The 25296-nt window shown below is 41.2% G+C and overlaps 2 protein-coding genes across 2 annotated transcripts in view; one reads left to right on the top strand and one right to left on the bottom strand.

Annotated features, from left to right (window-relative positions):
- Positions 1-1522: 1522 nt before the first annotated feature.
- commd7 (COMM domain containing 7) lies at positions 1523-23314 on the bottom strand. Its single transcript, XM_078555143.1, has 9 exons — positions 22991-23314; positions 20622-20675; positions 19225-19327; positions 12192-12248; positions 12065-12102; positions 10062-10152; positions 8068-8117; positions 1906-1954; positions 1523-1811 (listed from the first exon to the last, which is right to left on the bottom strand). Exons 1-9 carry the CDS (start codon positions 23072-23074, stop codon positions 1735-1737), a joined length of 603 nt encoding a protein of 200 aa, XP_078411269.1. The 5' UTR covers positions 23075-23314; the 3' UTR covers positions 1523-1734.
- Positions 23278-25296, top strand: part of LOC144688497 (DNA (cytosine-5)-methyltransferase 3B-like) — a 338320-nt gene continuing 336301 nt past the window's right edge. The window contains exon 1 of the mRNA XM_078555140.1: positions 23278-23544. The gene's annotated coding sequence lies outside the window, so the exon portion shown is untranslated. The remainder of the gene's footprint in view (positions 23545-25296) is intronic.

Below are 25296 nucleotides of genomic sequence, written 5' to 3'. Positions count from 1 at the left end.
CCATATGGATGTCTATTTCACTTCTTGATCACTTTGTGTGAAGAATTTACTGACAGAATCCTAAATTTACCTTTTACCAGTTTGAACCTATGTTCCTTTAACCAATTCTTACATTTTACTTTTATGTATTATTTCAGACTTGTGTTTTCCATTCCCTTAATTGTGATATATACCTCTATAAGATCGCCTCTTAGATGCTCTTTTCCATACTTTTTCTTCAATTTTTTCTCATAACTCAGACCCTTGACATCAGAGATCAGCCTTGTGGCTTTTCTTTGCATCACATCCAGTGCTTCAATGTCCTCCTTGTGTCCTGGTGACCAGGACTTTTTAGATAACAGCTTTCTCTGAAATGTATTCCACTATTTTGGCTTTAGTGATTACTTCTTTGCATTGGCTATACATGTTTTGTGTTAAATCTCATTGGTCTCCCTTAGTTTCTGCCTTATCTATTTCAACAGCATTCATGGAGTATGTATATGTACCAGTTTTTCCTTCCTCTGTATAGTACTTGTCTTTAAGTTCATCTGATATTGTTTTGTCCATTGATATTGGCATTTGAGCTACCTCTGATTCCACTGCCTCTCCTAGTTTGGTTATCATCTGCAAATTTAACCACTTTACATCAATTCCAGTCATCTATTTAAATTAGAAACATCAGTGATCCCAGCAGTGAGGTCTGGGTAATCCCATGCAATACTCCCCTGGCAGAGGTAGTCTCCCTCCACTTCCCTTTAGAGTCACTTTGGGCCACGTCGCCCAATTCACACTTCAAATTTAGCTTCAGTAAAAAGTATTTTCAGTTCAACTGTAAAAAATAATTGTGCAAAACAGCCTCCTGATTTCCTGGTAGACTGTTATGCTACTATTGGCATTGAACAATTTAATCCTTTTTCATCCAAAACATAACAAAATTGTCAGCTTGGCCAAGTTGGTAGCATTCTCAACTCTTAAGTCAGAGGTAGAGGGTTCAAGCCCTACTTTAGGATTTGAACACATAATTTAGACTATCATTTCATTGCAGTAGTGAGAGAATGTTGCACTGCCTTAAGTGCTTCCTTCTGGGTGAATATTAAACTGGTTGCCAGCGAATGTAAAAGATCCTAAGGCGCTTAAAGGCCATTGCCGTAGCTAACTTTCAATTAAAAGCAGACAAATTGATCATTCCTTTCATTTGCTGTATGGTAATTGACAACTCTGCCTACACAGCACTGGTCACACTTGAAAAAGTTATACTCGGTATGATGTGTCAGAGAACAGCAGGATGCAGACTTATGCTGAAAATCTCTCTCATGGGAGATTCTAATTTCAACCCAACCATCAAAGAGAGGTGCTGAGTAGAGATAAGCTGCTTCTTCACAGGGAGATAAAGCTGGCAAATCAGATTTTCAAAGTGTTCTGCTGGCAGAAGCTTTAAAACATTCCCATATCCTTTACTCTCACAGCTTATGAATTGGGTGTAGTGTTGGAGATCTAGAAAGGAATGTAACTTTTACAAAGCAAAAAGGAATTACAACATATATGTACTAGACGCAGCATAATTTTATTTACATAATGGTTAAACAATGCTAACATATAGCTGATGGGAACAACAGAAGTTTCCCTGGACAACATCTAAAAGTTTGAACAGATAGTGAATAATAAAGTTTGTTTTACTTTAATGTATAAGTGCACTTTCCGGACACGTAGAAATGACTTTTCTTTAAATAATTTGATGAATAATGGTGCAGCAATTTAACTGAAACATTCAAGGCTAGACTTGGCTTGTTCCATTTCATGCAAGAAATTATAGAATTGTGGCAACGTCAACTCTAAACAAATACAAATAAAATATATTAGTGAATATCATGTTCTAATTGAAGGAATGAAAAGAAATGAGAATTCAATTAATATGCATATACTAACCCATGTAAACATTTTCACTTTTGTTCCCCTTCTTTATAACTAATTTTAACTGAAATAAAAAAGCATCCATTAGAAACAAGGCTACAAGCTACACAATGAAGCCAATGAAAATACTGAGAAATTCTAGTTCAATTCAGAGTTGATTAAGTTTATATAGTAAATAATAGAGTAAGCTGATTAATGAGCGTTCATGAATTGTGAACCACAAGATAAAGAAACTCACCTATTTGCATCAGTGAAGCCAAAATTTATTTATTCCCTTAAAATGATGAAATGCTCACTGGTGTCTGTAAGCTAAGTAGCATTTGTTTTGATTGTCTTCAGGTAACGTTTGCAGAAAATTTTCTACCTTCTCTATTTCCAAATCTCTCCATGCTATGCAGAATACCCAACCAGCAATGGAGATTGACTTCCAACTCTCTGCCGATCTTCAAGTAGCTTTCAGGTGATTCTGGAGAGAAATACAATCCATTTTCTCCCTTCCTCCATAGGGATGCACCTTCATGCAAGCTGTTCCTAATGTTTAGGTTGAGGCTGAAAACTGAACATGCTGGAAATTAAACGCTACCATGCCTTGTCTCTGTGCATTACGGCTCCCTCTGCTATCATTTGATATAGGTGTGTTTTTGGTGTTTTATTTTTATTTTCTGCCCTAATACGGCTCCTTTTAAAAAATTAATTCACGGGATATGGGCTTCGCTGGCTGGGCCAGCATTTATTGCCCATCCCTAGTTGTCCTTGAGAAGGTGATGGTGAGCTGCCTTCTTGAACCACTGCAGTCCATGTACTGTAGGTACATGTTAGGAAGGGATTTCCAGGATTTTGACCCAGCAACAGTGAAGGAACGGTGATATATTTCCAAGTCAGGATGGTGAGTTACTTGGAGGGGAACCGCCAGGTAGTGGTGTTCCCATGTGTCTGCTGTCCTTGTCCTTCTAGGTGGTAGTGGTCGTGGGTGTGGAAGGTGCTGTCTAAGGGGCCTTGGTGAATTCCTACGGTGCATCTTGTAGATGGTACACACTGCTGCTACCGTGCGTCAGTGGAGAGAGTTAATGTTTGTGGATGTGGTGCCAATCAAGCGGGCTGCTTTGTCCTGGATGGTGTCCAGCTTCTTCAGTGCTGTGGGAGCTGCACTCATCCAGGCAAGTGGGGAGTGTTCCTTCACACTCCTGACTTGTGGCGTGTAGATGGTGGACAGGCTTTGGGAGTCAGGAGGTGAGTTACTTGTCGTACGATTCCTAGCTTCTGACCTGGTCTTGTAGCCACAGTACTTATATGGCTAGTCTAGTTCAGTTTCCGGTCAGTGGTAACTCCCGGGATGTTGATATTGGGGGATTCAGTGATGGTAATGCCATTGAACATCGAGGGGCGATGGTAGGATTCTCTCCTGTTGGAGATGGTCATTGCCTGACACTTGTGTGGCACGAATATTGCTTGCTACTTGTCCGCCCAAGACTAGATATTGTCCGGGTCTTGCTGCATTTGGACATGGGCTGCTTCAGTATCTGAGGAGTCGCGAATGGTGCTGAACATTGTGCAATCATCAACGAACACCCCCACTTCTGACCTTATGATAGAAGAAAAGGTCATTGATGAAGCAGCTGAAGGTGGTTGGGCCTAGAACACTACCCTGAGGAACTCCTGCAGTGATGTCCTGAAGCTGAGGTGACTGACCTCCAACAACCACAGCCATCTTCCTTTGTGCTAGGTATGACTCCAACCAGCAGAGAGTTTTCCCCGATTCCCACTGACTCCAATTTTGCTAGGGCTCCTTGATGCCACACTCGGTCAAATGCTGCCTTGATGTCAAGGGCAGTCACTCTCACCTCATCTCAGGAGTTCAGCTCTTTTGTCCGTGTTTGAACCAAGGCTGTAATGAGGTCAGCAGCTGAGTGGCCCTGATGGAACCCAAACAGGGCATCAGTGAGCAGGTTATTGCTAAGCAAGTGCCACATGATAGCACTGTTGATGACCTCTTCCATTACTTTACTGATGATCGAGAGTAGACTGATGGGGCGGTAATTAGCCGGGGTGGATTTCTCCTGATTTTTGTGTGCAGGACATGCCTGGGCAATTTTCCACACAGCCGGGTAGATGCCAGTGTTGCAGCTATACTGGAACAGCTTGGCTAGGGGCGTGGCAAGTTCTGGAGTACAAGTCTTCAGCACTATTGCTGGAATATTGTCAGGGCCCATAGCCTTTGCAGTATCCAGTGCCTTCAGCGATTTCTTGATATCATGTGGAGTGAATCGAATTGGCATCTTTGATGCTGGGGACCTCTGGAGGAGGCCGAGAAGGATCATCCACTCGGCACTTCTCGCTGAAGATTGCTGCGATTGCTTCAGCCTTATCTTTTACACTGCTGTACTGGGCTCCTCCATCATTGAGGATGGGGATATTTGTGGAGCCTCCTCCTCCGTGAGTTGTTTAATTATCCACCACCATTCACGACTGGATGTGGCCAGACTACAGAGCTTAGATCTGATTCATTGGTTGTGGGATCGCTTAGCTCGGTCCATCAGTTGCTGCTTATACTTTTTGGCACGCAAGTAGTCCTGTGTTATAGCTTCACCAGGTTGACACCTTATTTTTAGGTATGCCTGGTGCTGCTCCTGGCATGCCCTTCTGCATTCTCCATAGAACCAGGGTTGATCCCCTGGTTTGATGGTAATGCTAAAGTGGGGGATATGCTGGGCCATGAGGTTACAGATTGTGTTTGAATACAATTCTGCTGCTGCTGATGGCCCACAGCACCTCATGGATGAGTTGCTAGATCTGTCCGAAATCTATCCCATTTAGCATGGGTGGTAGTACCACACAACAAGATGGAGGGATGACTGTGCGTTGGTCACTCCTACTGATACTGTCATGCACTTGTGGCAGGCAGGTTGGTGAGGATGAGGTCAAGTATGTTCTTCCCTCTTGCCATGTGCCAGTTTAGCAGCTAGGACTAGGCCAGCTCGGTCAGTAGTGGTGCTACCGAGCTACTCTTGGTGATGGACATTGAAGTCCCTCACCCAGACTACATTCTGCGCTCTTGTGCTTCCTCCAAGTGGTGTTCAACGTGGTAATCAGCAGGAGGTTTCCTTGCCCATGTTTGACCTGATTCCATGAGACTTCATGGGGTCTGGATGTTGAGGACTCCCAGGGCAACTCCCTCCCACTGTGCCGCTACCTCTGCTGGGTCTGTCCTGCCGATGGGACAGGGATGGTGATGGTGGAATCCGGGACATTATCTGTAAGGTACGATTCCGTGAGGATGACTATGTCAGGCTGTTGCTTGACTGTGAGATAGCTCTCCCAATTTTGGTACTATGATGTTAGTAAGGGGGACTTTGGTCGAAAGGGCTGCGATTGCCGTTGTCTAGGTCAATGCTGGGTGGTCTGTCTGGTTTCATTCCTTTTTTGGAATCTTTGTAGCAGTTTGATACAAACGGTTTGTTAGGCCATTTCAGAGTCAACCACATTGCTGTGCATCTGTCACAAGTGGGCCAGACCAGGATGACAGATTCCCTTCCCTAAAAGACATTAGTGAACCAGATGGGTTTTTACAACAATCGCCAATGGTTTCATGGTCACCATTAGACTTTTAATTCCAGACTTCTATTGAATTCCACCATCTGCCGTGGCGGGATTCGAACCCGGGTCCCCAGAGTATTACCTCTGGGTATCTGGATTACTCGTCAATATCACCTCCCCATACCAAGCACCATCCTCTTACCTGAGTTTGATTATTTTCACTGAACAATCTGCTGTTTTATTTGCAAATGTTTCTTCATACACATCAAAGCTAGCAAAACAAATTACTGATCACAGATGTTCTCATCCATAACAATCCTACCAACTCCAACCCTCTTCCTGGCAACAACCTGAGATTAAGCCAGTCTGTCTGCAACCATGGTGTCACATTTGATGTCGAGATGTGGTTATGACCTTATATTCGTGCCATAACTAAGACCATCTATTTCCACCTCTGTAGCATCACCCAGCTTTGCTGCTGTCTTAGTTCATCTGATGTTGAAACCCTCATTCATGCCCTTCTACCTCTAGACTTGATTATTCCAATGCATTCCTGGCTGGTTTCCCACTTTCTAAACACCATAAACTTGAGGTCATCCTAAACTCTGCTTCCCATGTCTTAAATCGCATCAAGTCCTGATACCCTATAATCCCAGTGCTCACTGACATATACTGACTCCCAGTCAAGCAATGTCTTGACTTTAAAATTCTCAACCTTGGTTTCAAATCTCTCCATGGCCTCACCCCTCCCTATTTCTGTAATCTCCTCCAGCCCCACAACCCTCCGGAAATATCTGCGCTTCTCTAATTCTGGCTTTTTGTGCTACCCCGATTTTGATTGCTCCACCACTGGTAGCTGCGCTTTCAGTTGTCTAGGCCCTGAGCTCTGGCATACCCTCCCTACACTTGTCCTCTTCTCTACCTTGCTTTCCTCCTTTAAGGCATTCCTTAAAACTTACCTCTTTGACCAAGTTTTTGCTCATCTGATTAATATCACCTTGGTGTCAAATTTTGTTTCACCATGCTCCTGTGAAGCATCTTTGGACGTTTTATTATGTTAAAGGCACGATATAAACATAAGTTGTTGTTGTGGTGTACCTCCTTATCCTTCTCAACGTGTTTGTTCCCTTTGACACGGTTGAGCATGTTATCCTCCTCCAATGCCTCTCCTCCTTCGTTCAGCTGGGTGGAACAACACTTACCTGGTTCCATTCTTATCTATTTAGTCATAGCCAGAGAATCACTTGCAATGGCTTCCTTTCCTGCTCCCACACTTTTAAGTTCTGGTGTCCCCCAAGGATCTGTCCTTTTTCTCCCCTATTACTCAGTGGTACGCTATACCTCAGTAGCATCATTCGAAAACAAAGTAAGCTGACGACACTAAACTCTGTCCCACCACCACCTCACTCAATCCTTCCATTGTCTCTAAATTGCCACACTGCTTGTATGATATTTAGTGATGAATGAGCAGAAACTTCTCCAACTAAATATTGGGAAGACCAAAGTCCTCGTTTTCAGTCTCATAATTACTGACACCGGCTCTCTCCAAGGCAACTGACTGAACCAGACTGTTTGCAACCTTGGTGTCATATTCAGCCCCGGGATGAACTTCCGGCCATTTATCTGTGCCTTCATCAGTGCACTTCCATCTCTACAACACTGCTCAACTCCATGGTTCAGTTCAACTGCTGCTAAAACCCTCATTCATCCTAAGTTACCTCTAGACTTGACTACACCAACATACTGCTGGCTGGCCTCCCATCTTCCATTAACTTAAGGTCATCCAAAACCCTGATGCCTGTATCCTAATTCGCACCAGGTCCCATTCATCCATCACCCCTGTGCTAACCTACATTGGCTCCCAGTTAAGCAATGTCTCGATTTTCATCCTTTTTCAAATACCTCCACAGTTCTGTAACTTCCTCTAGCCCTATAACTTTAACTTGAAGGCAATGGCTTTGGAATTCTCAACATTTAATTGGAGGAAATTTCTGCTCATCTCGCACTGGATGTTGGATATGGAGGGTGACAAATAAGGGATGGTGGAGTCCAGAGAGGTGGTGGTGAGGTAGAGTTTGGTGCTGTCAGCCTACATGTGGGAGCTGACACTGTGATTTCAGTTGCTGTCGCCAAGGGGTAGCATGTTGATTGGAAATAGGAATGGCAGAGGATGGATCTTTGTGGGACACCAAAGGTCAAAGTGTGGGAGTGGGAACAGAAGGCAGTGCAGGTGATTCTCTGGCTATGACTGCGCAAATAAGAATAGAACCAAGTGAATGCAGTCCCACCCAGCTGAAGGATGATAAAGAAACTGATGCTGAAGCAACATCCTCTAGCTGTTATCCAAAGCCAAAATTGGCAGAGTGGTGAACAAAGTTATATTATTAATTTCATTTAAAAATTGTGAGGTAAAGTAAGCTTTTAAAATTAAAGACACTGCCTAGACTTGCTTAAAATAAATATACTGTTCTTCCACATGGTGTTTGTTCTCAGTTTCAATTGAAACGATAAAGAGTGGGAAGTATTCAGAGCTTAGTATTTAATAATAAGACTGAAAGGGGTGGAGGTACTTATATTTACTATAAAATGTACATTATGTTGATACAAGATTATTCATCAATTTAAAAATAATAAAAGGATTACCTGTAAAAATATGCTGCCAACCTTTTGTAACTCACTGCTCCCTGCCGTTACTGCAAACAACAAAGAGAGTGTAGATGAAGCAACACTTTTTTTTCTTTTTCCTTTGATTTTTATGTTCCTGCCTTAGGGAAAATTCACAATGGAACTTTGAATCTTTCTGTATTAAACTTAAATAGTAGTAATTTTTTTCCCCCAGAATACGGACTTCTCGCTGAAATCAAACACACAAGCATAAATGGGGCCCTGGAATCATTCCAAAATCCCCATCCCATTCATCTTCCTTTTGTTAGCAAGCATTGGCATCAAGAGATAATCACAGCAGAATACCATATTTACAGTAAAATCAAAGCCACCCCACAGCTTTCTGCCACAGAAAGATACATTTCTGAAATGAAGCGGAATGAATAGAGGATAATTAGAGTAGGCGGTTGAATCCAGAATTTATCCAATACAAGAAGCATACATTTCATATTGAACAGCTTAACATCATACCTTACTGTATGCGTCAAAAGTGCTATAATTATTGGGGAGCGAAATTAATGACATCAGTATGAAGGTTCTGCTACATATGCCAATGTTGGAGCAATGGTTACTGTATACACTTGTGGAAAAGTAGAATTTTTGAGATCAATTTTTTTAGGCAAAAAGGGGTCGACTTTAATACAGGGAATGTTTTCAAGGAGCTTCCCTTCAACTAAATCACACTCGCTCGGCACACCTAAAATGGCTCTCAAAGGAATCCACAAGGTAATTGGAGAAGCGGCGCCCATATCAGCCATTTATTGTCTCTCTCTTTCTCTCTGTGTTTCTATTAAGGAGCCTCCGCATCCCTCCCCACCACCCACCAGGAGAGGAAGCGGCAGAGTTGCTGGGCCTGCAGTTTCAATGCTGCTCGGGGATTTTGTGCAGAAGAGAAGTCTAATGAGGTGTGGTGGAGAACAATAACCATAGGGCATCACAAGACGACAAGTGCAAGGGAGAGTTAATGTGTCGTAATGCTATTTTGTATAATAATGAAGGATTATTGCTTAGTATCAGCTACAATTGATATGTTTCACTGGTGATGATATTTAAGTTTTACACAAAGCTTTGAGCAATTGTATTCAGCAGCCCAAAAATGTTGATATTAAGTCGAATATTTCTACCCCACCTGTATAAATGGAGGGTCCATCTACACGCTGTCTCTCAGTAATGTCATCTGCAGTCACAGTTTCCATATTTCTGTTGAGGAGAGCCAGACTCACTGTTGACCCCATGTTAAAATCTATGCCGACAAACTGCCTACTTGATATCAAGACATAGATGGGCCAAAATGTCTTTCAGTTAAACACGGGGAAGAATGATGCCGTGATTTTTGGCCGCTTCCATAAAACTACTTCCATACCGCTGACTACATTCTCTTCCTCCCATGCACTCAGACTGATTCAGAATGAGAAAAGTCTATTCCCCTACTGAACCTAAATCTGTGATTCAAATCCCAACTATAAGACTATCTCCTTCCACCTCTGCACCCGTGCTACAGTTATAGTATAAATTCCAGAGTCAATTCTCAATTTGACAGCAGGATATGACTCCCTGAAGGCAGAAAGTGTCACTCCACTTTATCCTAGAGTTGGGTTGGGTCCTGATTTCTGATTTACACTGTATGTATGAGTGTTATACCTGTAGTTTAAATGCACCCTAACTGCACTAGCTAAGTGCTTTTCTTCAATAATGATATCATGGAATTCCATGTACTAGTAAATGTGCTTGCATAAAATTCCCCTTGTGCAATATTTCAATGGAAATTAAAATAATGGTTAAATTGACTACCATGCAAAGAAATTTCGTGAAAATGAATACGTCAATTGGTGGGCTAGCAGGGGAAATTATATCACGAGTCTGTTAACAGTGCAATATATCATCACATATCACTTAGTTTAGTGATATTGGTATTTTTGAAGACCAGTATTACATCAGAGGTCCACTGACTATAAAACGAATTTGAAAATTACCTCCAAATTTCCACTCCATATCGACTAACTGATTGACAGTCAATGTTTGTCCTACTGCCAGTCTTGACAGCACTGCAGAATTCAATTTCCACTGAAAATACAACTCATGATTAAACAATGCTCATGAAGACTATTGTCCACCATATCCCTTTCTGCTTATTGTAAAGTGCTCTGGGGCATCTTTCTGCATATGAAAAGCACCAAATAAATGCAAGTTTTAGTTGTAGCATTTGTTACATTGGTGGTTAAATAAGTATTTTTAGTTTTTACTCCAAAGTTAGTTTAATACCTTTAAAATTTTAGCTGATAAATGAAGAAATAATGCAGACCTGAAGTGTAATGTTTAGTGCTTTGCTGAACACCACATATATGCTCCAATATACTGCACCATAGGAGCAGGAGTAGGCTATAAGGTCCCTCAAGTCTCCTCTGTCATTCAATAAGATCATGGCTAAACTCCTATAACAATTTCACTCTCTTGCCCTATCCCTTATCCTCACATCTCTTGATTTCTTATTAACCAAGAATCTATCAATCTCAGCCTGGAACATACTGTGATGGAACAGTGGTCTATGCCTACAATTCTGCTAAAGGTGAGCTCCTGATTTTCTAAGTAGTTACAAGATAATTCTTATCTCTTTAATCCAGCCCTTTCACTTGCTCAATGGATGCTGGGTTTTTTTTTGTTATAGCATTCATTGCTTTCCTCTCACTGGGGGAGAAGAGGCAAAGGGATGGGAATATAGCAGAGTAAAGTGTGAATGTGAACCACGTGAAGCCACAGGCCGCAAGCAAAGAGGCTGAAGCCCAAAATGACCTTTATTGAGCACCACTATTTTGAACTTTGATCCAAGAATTTGTCCTCATACTGGCTTTAGCATTGGATTGGTACAGTGTCACAAACAGTGTTAAAGACTTCAAACGGCAGACTTGTGCATATCCACTTCTGTGGACAGCAAACGTTTAGAAAATGTACAGTAATCGTATTCCTTTATTGTGTGTCCAGTCCACACATTATGAAGCATGGCACTTTTTAAAAATATTTCTTTCATGTCTTTCTTATTGAGTGTTTAATAGGCATTTTTGGTAGGGTTTCCAGGGATCCTTTCTTAAACCATTTGTGTGTCCTGTGCCTTAGTTTAATTGTCTATTCGTTAATGGTTCACATTGCTCCCCAATATTCTGACAGAAAGGGATACTACACTGCTACAAATAGAGTTGAATGACTCTATAGAAGTTGTACCCCCTTTGCTTGCATTGTAGAGGCCAGGATAGTTCCAGTTCCTGATAACATCTCTTTGCTTTCAAGCACTGCAAATGGGAGTTGTAGTCATGCTGAATCCCAGCACCACAATTTTATAGCCAGTAAGTCTATGAAATAGATGAATATACGTGCAGTCAGTGTGATGTGTTAATAAAAACACACAATGCCAGGCAAATACTCCGAATATCCAATGTTCCTCCAAACACTATCTGGTGCCCAAGCTATGTAGGTACCTAGTAATAATGACCCCTGGCATTAGGTCAATGTACCATAGCATAGGTCAAATTGATACATCACATTAGTTTCAATTATCAAAACAACCTGGATTTCTTGTTTTGAATATTGTGAAAGACTTTCACTTCTTGCAATAAATTTTAATCCATTATAATTATATCTACCATAGCTAGCATTGAAAATCAGCAGATTAAGAAATTGATAGATGGAAATGTCCTGAAAGAAATTCAAGGCCTACTCCAGTTCCAATGTTCCTATGCGGGTCTAATGTCAAAACAAATCCCTAAACTTGATTATTAAAGCTATACTGTATTCTGATACATTTGTGTGTAATATTGCTATTGGATCTGAATAATTCCCTTGTCCTATTATGATAAAGTACAAAATAAATCTACAAGTGAACACTTTTGGAGTTTCATGCTTTGAGGTTCTCATTTTAGGTTAAATCTAAGGTGGTCATAGTTAAGATTTTAAAAATATTGTGTGGGAGAACTAAATACCTTACCTGATCTGCAAAGCATCCAGCCTTCTCCTCACTTAGTCCTTTATAATTAAGAGAAAAAAAAATATTTTTAATATTTAAGGGGGAAAATGATCATGGACGAGTTTAATGGCAGTTGAATGCTACATACCCAGAGTAATGAAATCAGTTTTGACATGGTCAGCTGTCAAATTCCTCTTCAAGGCACCTGTAGGAAAGGTGAATGTTTCTGAATTACAAGAAAATTTTAAAACTGAGTTTCCTATAATTGTAGAATTTCTTCTGGTAATAAAATACTCAAAACGTTTTACATGTTGCTTCCCTGTCTTTATCCAGTTTAGCTAATTGGCTAAGGCATGTTTTTGTCTCTGTGCCACGTAAATGCATACCGTCGAGCCTCAGGGACCAGGCAAAATTCAAATCCACATTACATTTAATTTTCATAAATCTCAAATTTAGGTATTGATGTTGTAATTAGATTCATCCACCTATGAGTGAAAAGTGCTCAGAACAAGCCTTTCTATACATTTAGCTCATAACATTCAAATAGGACAGAACAGCAAATAAGAAATATAAGCATTAGTGAGACTGAGTGCCATGCTTCAGGGGTCACAGCCTGGACACCTATCGGATTACTGGATTCAAAAACAGCAGTTATCTAGTTAAAGGATTTATGGAGATATACCATCTGCACTGTAGTGCTGCTTTGGGCTGCATTAGAGTGTTTCAGTTGGAGTTTGGTGAGAGCAGGTTAATTTCTATCGAAAGTCTAATCTTTCTTTAATTTAGGAGCTAACTAAAAGTTGCTCTTTGGGTTGAGAGGTGAGTTTTAGTCCAGCTTGAAAACAGGAGTTATACAGGCTCACCTTGCAGCTGCAGAAAGTAAATTAATTAATTGGCTTAAACAGGTTTTCAGAAGCTAGATTCAGACAGCATAAAAGCAAGCCATCTACAGTGCTGCTTTGGGCTGCATTAGAGTGCTGCAGTTGGAGTCTGGTGAGAGAAGGAACTCGCTGAAGAGGGAAGGAGGTGATCCTTTTATTTTCTACCTTTCCTCAGTAAGAAAAGCGGCAGCCTTGGTAAGTAGAACATGTTAAGTATTTCTTCTGTCCTCAAAATTCTCTAAACTAGAGAAAGTAAAAGTAAATGGAGTAACTTAAGGGTAAGCAGGGCAGCTCGGCCAAGTGGAATGCTGTTCCTGTGCGATGTGGAAAGTCAGGGACACTTCCAGTGTCCAGGGCGACCATGTGTGCAGGAAGTGTCTCCAGCTGCAGCTACTCGAGATCCGTGTTTTGGAGCTGGAGCCATGCCTGGAATCACTGTGAAGCATCCGCAAGGATGAGATCTTTGTGAACAGCACATATAGTGAGGCGGTCACACCACAGGTAAACAGTGCATCAGCAGAAAGGGAATGGGTGACCGCCAGACAGAGTAAAAGCACTAGGCAGGTAGTGCAGGAGTCCCCTGGGTCCATCTCCCTCTCCAACAGATTTTCCCTTTTGGATACTGCTGGGGGAGATGGTTTCTCAGGGGACTGCAGCAAAAGCCAAGTCCGTGGCACCACGAGTGGCTCAGCTGCGCAGAGGGGGAAAAAAAATGTCGGAGAACAATAGTGATAGGGGATTCTATCATAAGGGGAACAGATACACGTTTCTGCAGTTGCAGACATGACATGAGGATGGTATGTTGTCTCCCTGGTGCCAGGATCAAGGATGTCACTGAGCGGCTGCAGGGAATTCTGAAGGGAGAGGGTGAACAGCAAAGGTTGTGGTCCATATCGGTAATGATATAGGTAAAAAGAGGGATGAGGTCCTGAAAGTAGAATATAGGGAGCTAGGAATTAAATTAAAAAGCAGGACCACAAAGGTAGTAATCTCAGGATTACTCCCAGTGCCACATGCTAGTGAGATCAGTAATAGGAGAATAGACCAGATAAATGCATAGCTGGAAAGATGGTGTAGGAGGGAGTGATTTAGACTCCTGAGGCATTGGGATCGATTCTGTGGAAGATGGGACCTATACAAGCTGGATGGGCTGCACCCCAGCAGGACCAGGACCAATATCTTCACAGGGGTATTCGTTAGTATTGTGGGGGAGGGTTTAAACTAGATTGACAGGGGGTGAGAATCTGAGGAAGGAGATACAAGAGAGGGAAACAAAGATAGGAATGAAAGACAGAAAAGTAGAAAGCAAAAGTGGAAGGCAGAGGAAACAAGGGCTAGCAGCAAATAGGACCATACTACAACAAAAACGTGTAAAAATGTTAAAAAGGCACGTCTAAACGCACTGTATCTGAATGCACGGAGCATTCACAATAAGATAGACGAATTAACAGTACAAATAGATGTAAATGGGTGTGATACAATTATGCAGGGTGACCAAGGCTGGAAACTGAATATCCAAGGGTACTCAATATTTAGGACGGACAGACAGACAAAAAGGAAAAGGTAGTGGTGTAGCATTGTTAGCTAAGGATGAAATCAGTGCGATAGCGAGAGAGGATATTGGCTCAGAAAATCTAGATGTAGAATCGGTCTGGGTGGAGCTAAGAAGCAACAAGGGGCGGAAAACATTACTGGGAGTTGTCTATAACCCTCCAAACAGTAGTGTGATAAGGTAGGGGGCGGCATTAAACAGGAGATTAGAGATGCATGTAACAAAGGTGCTATAGCAATCATGGATGACTTTAGTCTACATATAGACTGGGCAAACCAAGTTAGCAATAATATTGTAGCGAATGAATTCCTGGAGGGTGTATGAGATGGTTTTTTAGGCCAGCATGCCGAGGAACCGACTAGAAAACAGGCTATCCTACATTTGGTACTGTGCAATGAGAAGGGTTTAATTAATAATCTTGTTGTGCTGGATCCTTAGGGAACAGTGACCATAACATGTTGGAATTCTTCATCAGGTTGGAAAGTGAAGTAGTCCGATCTGAAACTAGGGTCCTAAATCTTAATGAAGGAAACTACGAAGGTATGAGGTGTGAGTTGGCTAAGATAGATTGGGGATCTTCATTAAAAGACATGATGGTGGATAGACAATGGGTAATATTTAAGGAATGAACAAAACAGGATGGCGGCCGGTGACTAGTGGAGTTCCGCAGGGGTCAGTGTTGGGACAACTTTTCACTTTATACATTAATGATCTAGATGAAGGAACTGAGGGCATCCTGGCTAAGTTTGCAGATGATACAAAGATAGGTGGAGGGACAGGTAGTATTGAGGACGCGGGGAGGCTGCAGAAGGATTTGGACAGGTTAGGAGAATGGGCAAAGAAGTGGCAGATGGAATACAATGTGGGGAAGTGTGAGGTCATGCACTTTGGTAGGAAGAATAGAGGCATAGACTATTTTCTAAATGGGGAGAGAATTCAGAAATCTGGAGTGCAAAGGGACTTGGGAGTCCTAGTCCAGGATTCTCTTAAGGTTAACTTGCAGGTTGAGTCGGTAGTTAGGAAGGCAAATGCAATGTTAGCATTTATTTCGAGAGGACTAGAACATAAAAGCAGGGATGTGCTGCTGAGGCTTTATAAGGCTCTGGTCAGACCACATTTAGAATATTGTGAGCAATTTTGGGCCCCGTATCTCAGGAAGGATGTGCTGGCCCTGGAGACGGTCCAAAGAGGTTCACGAGAATGATCCCAGGAATTAACACGAGGAACGTTTGAGGACTCTGGGTCTATACTCGATGGAGTTTAGAAGGATGAGGGGGGATCTGATTGAAACTTACAGAATACTGAAAGGCCTGGATAGAGTGGACGTGGGGAAGATGATTCCATTAGTAGGAGAGACTAGGACCCGAGGGCACAGCCTCAGAGTAAAGGGAAGACCTTTTAGAACAGAGATGAGGAGAAACTTCTTTAGCCAGAGAGTGGTGAATCTCTGGAATTCATTGCCACAGAAGGCTGTGGAGGCCAGGTCATTGAGCGTATTTAAGACCGAGATAGATAGGTTCTTGACTGGTAAGGGGATCAAAGGTTACAGGGAGAAGGTGGGAGAATGGGGTTGGGAAACTTATCAGCCATGATTGATTGGCGGAGCAGACTCGTTAGGCCGAATGGCCTAATTTCTGCTCCTATGTCTTATGGTCTTATATGCATTGCAACAGTTATACATTCCTTTCTGGTGCAAAAACACAGCAGGAAAAGTGGCCCAGCCATGGCTAACAAAAGAAATTAAGAATAGTATTAGATCCAAAGAGGAGTCATATAAAGTTGCTAGAAAAAGTAGTGAGCCTGAGGATTGGGAGCAGTTTAGAATTCAGCAAAGAGGGCCAAGAGATTGATTAAGAGGGGAAAAATAGAGTATGAGCGTAAATTTGCAAGGAACATAAAAGCAGAGTGTAAAAGCTTCTATAAGTATGTAAAAACAAAAAAGATTAGTGAAGACAAATATAGGTCCCTTACAGTCTGAAACAGGAGAATTTATAATAGAAAACAAGGAAATGGCAGAGCAATTAAACAACAAGTTTTGTCTTCACGGAGAAAAACACAAATAACTTCCCAGAAATTCTAAGGAACCAAGGGTCAAGTGAGAAGGAAGAATTGAAGGAAATTAGTATTACTAAAACAATAGTGCTGGAGAAATTAACGGAACTGAAAGTTGGTAAATCCCCAGAGCCCAATATTCTCCATCCCAGGGTACTAAAGGAGGTGGCCATAGCAATAGTGGATGCGTTGGTTGTCATCTACCAAAATTCTGTAGATTCTGGAATAGTCGTGACAGATTGGAGGGTGGTAAATGTAGCCCCACTATGTAAGAAAGGCGGAAGGGATGAAACAAATAAAACAGCGAATTACAGACCGGTTGGCCTAGCCTCAGTGGTAGGGAAAATGCTAGCGTCTATTATAAAGGATGTGATAACAGGACACTTAGAAAATATCAACAGCTTTAGGCAAAGTCAACATGGATTTATGAAAAGGAAATCATGTTTGACAAACCTACTGGAGTTCTTTGAAGACGTAACTAGTAGAATATATAAGAAAGAACCAGTGGATGTGGTGTATTTGGATTTTCAGAAAGCTTTTGAGAAAGTCCCGCATAAGAGGTTAGTGTGTAAAATTAAAGCACATGGGATTAGGGGTAATATATTGGCATTGATTGAGAATTGGTTAGCAGATAGGATACAGAGTAGGATAAATGGGTCTTTTTCGGAGTGGCAGGCAGTGACTAGTGGGGTACCACAAGGATCAGTGCTTGGGCTCCAGCTATTCACAATACATATCAAGGATTTGGATGAGGGAACCAAATGTAACACTTACAAGTTTGCTGATGACACAAAAATTGGTGGGAATGTGAGCGATGAGCAGGGTATTAAAAGGCTTCAAAGCAATTTAGATAAGTTGAGTGAGTGGGCAAATGCATGACAGATGCAGTATAATGTGGATAAATGTGAAGTTATCCACTTTGGTCGGAAAAACAGAATGGCAGAGTGTTATTTAAATTGCGATAGATTGGGAAATGTTGTTGTACAAAGGGACTTGGGTGCCCTTGTACACCAATCACTGAAAGCAAGCATGCAGGTGCAGCAAGGAGGCAAATGGTATGTTGGCCTTCACTGAAAGAGGATGTGAGTACAGGAGCAAGGATGTCTTACTGCAGCTGTACAGGGCCTTGGTGAGCCCACACCTGGAGTATTCTGTGCCATTTTGGTTCCTTACCCAAGAAAGAATATACTTGCCATAGAGGGAGTGCAGCGAAGGTTCACCAGACTGATTCCTGGGATGGCAGGATTGTTGTATGAAGAGAGGTTGGGCCGACTGGACCTGTATTCATTGGAGTTTAGAAGAATGAGAGGAGATCTCATTGAAACATATAAACTTCTGACAGGGATAGACAGATTGGATGCAGGGAGGATATTTCCTCTGGCCGGGGGGGGGGCGTCTAGAACGGGTCACAGTCTTAGGATACGGGGTAGACCATTTAGGACTGAGATGAGGAGAAATTTCTTCACTCAGAGGGTGGGGAACATATGGAATTCTCTACCACAAAAGACTGTGGAGGCTAAGTCATTGAATATATTTAAGAAGGAAATAGATAGACTTCTGGACTCTAAAGGCGTCGAGAGATATGGGGAGAGCGCAGAACTATGGCGTTGAGATAGAGGATTAGCCACAATCATACAGAATGGTGGAGCTGGCTCGAAAGGCTGAATTACCTACTCCTGCTCCTATTTTCTATGTTTCTAATATTATATCATTTGTAAACCTGATTGCAGCTGCCTTGGGGGTGAAACTTTCTTTGTTTAACATAATTTTCTCCCCCCTCCTTTGAATAAGTAAAGTAAAAACAGAAAGGTGTCAAAAATATAACGCAGAGCAGGCACTGTGCTCTGATTATTTATGCTCTTAAGTAAATCATTTTTGCCCAATTAGAAGAAAAACCAAAGAGTGAGTGATGACAAGGAGTTGTTACAATTGGATCAAAATTTTGATACTTTGGCCTGGATTTTCACCAAATTGGGATGACTCGGGAGCCCTCTAAAAATGGGGGCCGGGAGCTGATTCCAGTATTCCTGACCCTATTCCTGGGGTTTTGGATTTTCGGGAGTGCCTTTTAAGGGTGCAGGATAGTTTGGCACCCTGAACTCCTGACCTGGCTGGCTCCATTGTGAGGATAAGCATGTCCTAGTCCTCTGCAATTTTCATGCAGTCAGACTACAGTTTCAATGAATTGTGGTTCATGGCACCTCAAAGGTGTCGTGAACCATAGTTTACATGAGAGGGTCTTTTAAAAGATAAGTTCAAAAGGTCCTCCTCATGCTCCCCCCATGCCACGCTATGGCACTTCCATGTCCATTCACCTACTATACACTATAGAATCAATGAACCCGATTGTGACAGTAGGATGTGCAGCAACAAAAGCTTAAAAGTCATTCATTGATAACTTTAGACTTTCTTAAAAAAAAACTTATATTATAGCCCAATAAAACTGTCAATCACCCAGCCTATTTAAAGGGTCAGTAGCTAAAACTGCAAGCACTTGTAACCTCTTTATCCTGTGTAAATAAACATTGTGAAATTGACAGCATAGATCAAGGAGCCAGAGCTAGATCAGAAACAAAATTTGTAATGCAGTGTAATGTGCTATATTTTATACCAGTGACACATAAATCTTCCCTGACACAAAAAAAGTATTAGAAAGTTTGCAACATATGCCCAATATAATTCAAACTATCTCTCACCATTAGGAATCAACAGGACACTTTTCACAATGTTTTTCAATGGGCCTGGGCTCATTCCATTCTGTGAGGCAAACTCACCGAGCTGGCTTAACAATCGTTCTGACTGAAAATATAAAATACATTTTGTTCAACAATGCATTTTATAAATAGCAGCTTTAAACAGTATCATGTAAAAGAAACATACTTATCCGTTTTCAGAAGCTAGTGCAATGACAGGTCAAGCAACACAATGATCTTGTAATAAAAGCAAAAAACTGCGGATGCTGGAAATCCAAAACAAAAACAGAAACAGAAATACCTGGAAAAACTCAGCAGGTCTGGCAGCATCAGCGGAGGAGAGCACAGTTGACGTTTCGAGTCCTTATGACCCTTCAACAGAACTGAAGGGTCCCTGTCCTCTCCTCCGCCAATGCTGCCAGACCTGCTGAGTTTTTCCAGGTATTTCTGTTTCTGCAATGATCTTGTAACATTGTCGGTTTCATCTGGCACTGTAAACTTAAAATTTGTTGCTTTACAGAAACCACAAACAGAGGGCTGCACGTAGCAGCAGGGTGAAATAAAATTTATTATTACAAAGGTAATCCTGGGGCTGTTCTTTCACACCTCTTAGTGAATGATTTTTAGCAACGTAACAATGGGCTTGGAGTGGGCTCCTTTTGGCTGAGGATGGTCTGTACTGCAGGGATACAAGATGGACAGCTGGAAGCAGCCTTGACTTAAAACAAAACAGCATTGTGAATAGGACTTGGACTGTAAAGGACTGAGATGTCAGCTCGTGCCTACAGTCCACCACAAAGCAGGGTTAAATTGCCAAGTTTAATCATTCTGCAATGGAGAACCACTAACAGGGTTTCCTGGCAGAAGCTGGGGAGTAACCAATAGGCTGTGCTTGCGCACATTCCAGCTGCTGTCTCATAATCAACACAAGCAAAGGCCTGGGAACCAACCGCCTATCTATTAATTTGACTGCCCTTGATGTGTGGCCTTGGGGGCCTCAAAAAAGGTGCGGGAGAAAATGTGAATGAACCTTCAGCAAGAATGAAAGAACTACAGCACAAATGTTCATAGTACAGAAGATATAGGGCTAGAAATCATTCTTGTTGTTATTAGCAAAAGAATGTTGAACACTTTGCTTTATCTGGGCTATTAAAATAACAAATAAAAGAATTCCATACAAACATAGTAAGTGTCCATCTGCCAACATCACCTACAAATTTCTAAGCGATGCCATTTTACTGCACTTTATTTTTCAAGCAGCAAACATAGTAATACTCCAGTTCAGTTTGTGGGACTAACCGCTCCTGGAACTGTGCCAGCTAGAAATTTCTAAGACAAAATTCCATCCTTAAATATAATGTACACTTAAAAGAATTGCTAAATTTCACAACATTTCTTACCTCTGTGGGTTCTGTAATAAAGCGGAAGATTATCTCTGTCAATGCTGAGAATTGCTGCAAATAAAATATAAATGATGTAAACTAAATCACAAATAAAATACAACTTAGCCATATAAATTCTAAAAGTAACAACTGATCTAAATTTCTTTAAAAAAAAAATCACTCTTAAATCCTATCAACTCAAAATATAGTTGCCTCTACCCAGTGCCTATCACCCTTTCAAAGCGTATTTATTCCCCTTCATTCCATTTTTTCACTGCTTCTACAGCAGCAGTTTCAGTTGAATTTAGAATAAAACTAAAAGGGAAGAAGTGGGTGTACACACCCAAGGATAAATATGAACTTCTCCCTATAATTTATTTTCTCCCTGTAACAGAAGGAAAGAAGGCGAATTGGACCAACAGGATGGTGACCTAGCAAGAGTAGCGTAGAAATAGGGCAATAGTGGCTTTAAAACTTTCCGCAGTATAAATGGGAACCAGAAGACACAAACATCAAATTTGTTCACGGATATGACATCGCTATAATACTAAGCAAAATGCTGGTACCTGGAGTAGAATTCTGGAAATGCTAAATGTCCCATATTTTATTTAACGATAACTTAACCACCAACACTACTTTGAATCCCCAAAGCAATTAATGCACTTTTCTCAAAAATAATCAATACAATTCAATGTTTACTTGCTAATTTATGTTCATTAACAATGTATAAATGTGATTCAAGTACATGCCCCAACTTGTTAATAGGACTACATTTGTAACAGGCCATTACCCATTCTTCTTCTCGAGTTCTCTGCCCAAAGGCAGGTCCGACCACAGCACCATAGCCTCCAACACGGGTTGGACAAGGAGGCAGGGCCCAAGTACACCCAGCTGGAACAGGGTTCAAACCCCCTGCTATTTGCATCAATCTGATCCACACCAGCCATCCAATACCCCCCCTTTCCATCACATGGCTGACCAGGAATCTCTCCCACTCTTATTGCCTGCCATTAGTGTACATTGGAAGGATTTACAAGTTGACACTCAACCTGTTCGGCCATGTTATAAATGCGCCTTCTTTGGTCATTAAGTCCTGGAATGGGACTTGAACACGGAGCTTCTGGCTCAGAGGCAGGGATGCCACCCATTATGTCACAGGGTCTCCTACATTACCTATATCATTGATTAAACTGTTAGATTAGTAAACAGAAGACTGGGATCAGTTATCAACACAGCTACACACATATGCCTACTGTACCATAAACATGGCAGAATGGCAAACAAGATGGTGTAACAGCAGAGATTTGAGGGAACTTCATTGTTCCAATTTTCGACAGTACTGTATAAGCAATAGGGTTAGTAGTGCTTGCAAATGCACCTTCAACTTAAATGCAAATACTTATGTATACATTAGATAATTGGTAAATTTCTAAATGCAACTCATATGCCAGGCCAGCTGAACTGACTTGTTTTACATTTTAACAATGTGAAAATGGTCGATATACCATTTTGGGTTTCTCCTTACAGCATAAACTTTCAAATTCATTTGCCTGGACCCTATGTTTGCAAGGAAGTCCTCAAGATCATCAAAGACATATTACAAAGATGGTATTTCTGTTGAAGTTTCCAAATATTTTCTACAATTCTAAGTGTTTTCCGTGCTGACACTGTCTTTTGCAAGTTGGGATTTTTTTTTGGGGGGTGGGGGCGGTGTCACCTAATACTTGCAGGGGTCCCCTATAAAGAAAGTCACTTACAGTAATATCTAACACATAAATGTTTGTGAAGCCCAAAACCTGGCAAGGGAGCAAGGAAAAAAAGCGGGTAGGAACAAATGAAAATGTATTTCAAACTTCAGTAACTAATAGTCTTGCATTTTACAACGTTAAAAAATTCAAATTTTAATTTTAAAGACAGACTTAAGGTGTAGATTTGTTTTAGAAATTTTTAAACTGATGACAACTGTTAGGATAAGGTCTAAACAATTACTTTGATGGAACTATAATTGATTTTGGTTTAACAGATGTGACTTTTATGATTTTGGTCACTCAAACACAGGCTTCTCAGTTCTTATGGACACACAGAATAGGTTGGGTTTATATTTTCACTGTACAAGATGCTGATTGGCCTGTTGTCTTTTTCCCAGTATTTTATGTTTTAGTTTCAGATTTCCAGCTGATCTCAGACCATTTCCATGTGCTTAAATAGGTTGATAAAATGTATCACTGTTGCTGATCGTAAGTGTCAATCCCCTTGGTTTTCCTAGTGTTTATTGCGTAAATATGTTCATAGGGAGAGCAGGATCTGAAGCCTGTTTCTCTTCTTCCTGCAAATTCAAACGCACTCATTCAGCAATGTTAAAATCGACTTCCATTCACAGCAATTACCTGGTTGGAGAGTTTATTAAGTGTCTGGATGTCGGTGGACACAAAGTCAGGCACAGGCTCCCCGCTGAAGTGCAATTTGTGCATCTTCCTTCACCAACACCGCCTCCGTCCTGCACCTTCCACCAACAATGAGAGCAGGAGAGGGGGATGGGGGTAACCCGCAGCTCACAGCCCGCACATTCGACACAGCCGAGGAGGGCAGGCCTGCACAAAGCCAGTGAAAAAGAAAGTAAAAGCGGAACTTGCAATTGGCGTGAATTAATTCAAAAGTATTTTAGGACGAGGTTGGGGTTGGGTTTCTCCCCCACCCTCCACCTCCAGCCGAAAGCGGGCTCTGCACTTGGTGAGGTGGTAAATGCAGGCGCGGTTTCGGTGGGAGGGTTTCGAGTCCCGCGAAAAGTCACGCTTGGGTGTCTGGAGTGGCGGATGATCACAACCCGATTCCCTTCAGCCGTATCGACAGCGCGACTGAGGGGGGGTGGGGGGTGTTGGCAAGCATCGGCATCGCGCACACATCCGCAAGGAGCAATCTGCAGCATCCGACCCGCCAGCGAGTAAGTTTAAATATAAATACATCTTTTGCATTAGTTGATTGTGTGTATATTGCATTTTGATTTCTGCTGACTCGGGCTTTTTAATGCCAGGGCTGATTTTTTTTTCTTTTTCCCCCCCCCCCTTCTTGAATGCACTTTTCCTTTTGTTCGGATTGTGCCCTTTTTTTAAATGCAACAAAATATCCCGCTTTTAAACAACCCCGATGGTTTCGATGGCGAGTGACACTTTGTTGCAACGCTTCATTTTGTAGTTTTTGACACTTCGGCTTGCCAGCAGTAGGTCCTTTGTTACAAACCCCATTTCCGTGCTGCTGTTTGAATTAGTTTAATTGTATCGCGGAGAATGGTTATTGTAAAACGGTCACTGCAGCCATGTGGATACATTGTACAAAAAAAACATCAAGCGAGATTTGACTAGGTTTTGCAGTTGAGGAGTATTATTCCTTTTTGTCTACGACTGATTTCTTTCTCTCCGGTGAATTCCATTCAGAAGCTGAACCGCTGCTTGTTTCGTTTGTTTAATTGACTTTTTTTTTTGGAATGATTTTAACTTTGTTTTCGTTTTGCTCTTTGTATTTAGAGCAACACAGGCTAAATGATCGTAAATGTACTTTATTTTTTTACTGTGTATACCTTTTTAAAGCATTTTGCGTTATGGGCTGGTGGTGGTGTAGCGTTCAAGCATGGATTAGTGAAAGGCTCAGTTAGGTGGCAGTAGCATATTGTGGTATAAATAATAGCTCCAGTAGGAGGGTCTCGAGGGAAGTCAGATGACCAGGCGGTCCATATTAATTATAATATATTAAATATATTTCGAGTTAAAAGCTGAGATTTGAATCCAGATGATCGTGGAAGTATATGGACTTTAATATTTCATTGAGTTGAAAAGTAGTAACTACTCTTAAAAGAACCTTTGCTCCGTTTGCACACATCCGTCCTAAGCACAAAATGACGTTTTGGAGACCTTACCAGATGAATGAAGGCGAAATGAAATTTGACTTGCGGTCCGCCATCAACTTTTAAAAAGTTCGTTTTACAGCAACCGATTAATGTAGTCCTTGGCATTTTTAATTGTCATCGTATTAAAGTGTTCAACTTTCCCTTAACATCTATGTAACGGTTTAGCCCTCTGGCTTGAAAACTAAGTCTTTGATTTAATTCATTGTTCTGACCAAAATGTATTTTCAGGATTCGATTGCATATAGGCAACTGAACCTTCTTACTCAGCAGAGTTCTTCATGAGTAATAACAAAAGTCAGAATAATGGCAAAAAGGCAAAATTCTTCCACTGGACAAAGTTATTGTATTTTTTTAAGTGGGGTGTTGAATATTGTGAGATTGAAGATGCAAACAGTAGTCATAAAGCTTATTTTTTTAGGCATTTTTATTTCATACATATTGATTATAACACTTAAAGATTGGATACTTGAATAATTAATTCCTTGTGTAAATATTCACTCAACTAATAAATTAGTTTTTAGCCTGATACAGTTAACTTAGGGAAAACATTTGGCTGAAGATTTGTATCACCAATCTATCTTGCTGTGTATCCATTTCCAAACAACAGCAAAATAATCATGAAGAGTCAGGACACAAATATCTAGATTTAAATCTGAATTAATTAGGCAGTCAATTGTTTATGTTCTGTAAAATATTGAGAGTTAACCTTAATGTTTTGGCTTTTAGTGCATGTGCCAATCATAGCGCCTGGTTGATTTCTATTTTCTAAGTTTCTGACCTTTTCTTCCTTTT

Source organism: Cetorhinus maximus, chromosome 13 (genome assembly GCF_964194155.1).
Source record: "Cetorhinus maximus chromosome 13, sCetMax3.hap1.1, whole genome shotgun sequence".
Lineage (NCBI taxonomy): Eukaryota > Metazoa > Chordata > Chondrichthyes > Lamniformes > Cetorhinidae > Cetorhinus > Cetorhinus maximus.
Note: the sequence above shows the minus strand (reverse complement) of the source record. Positions and strands in the feature narration are given on the sequence as shown.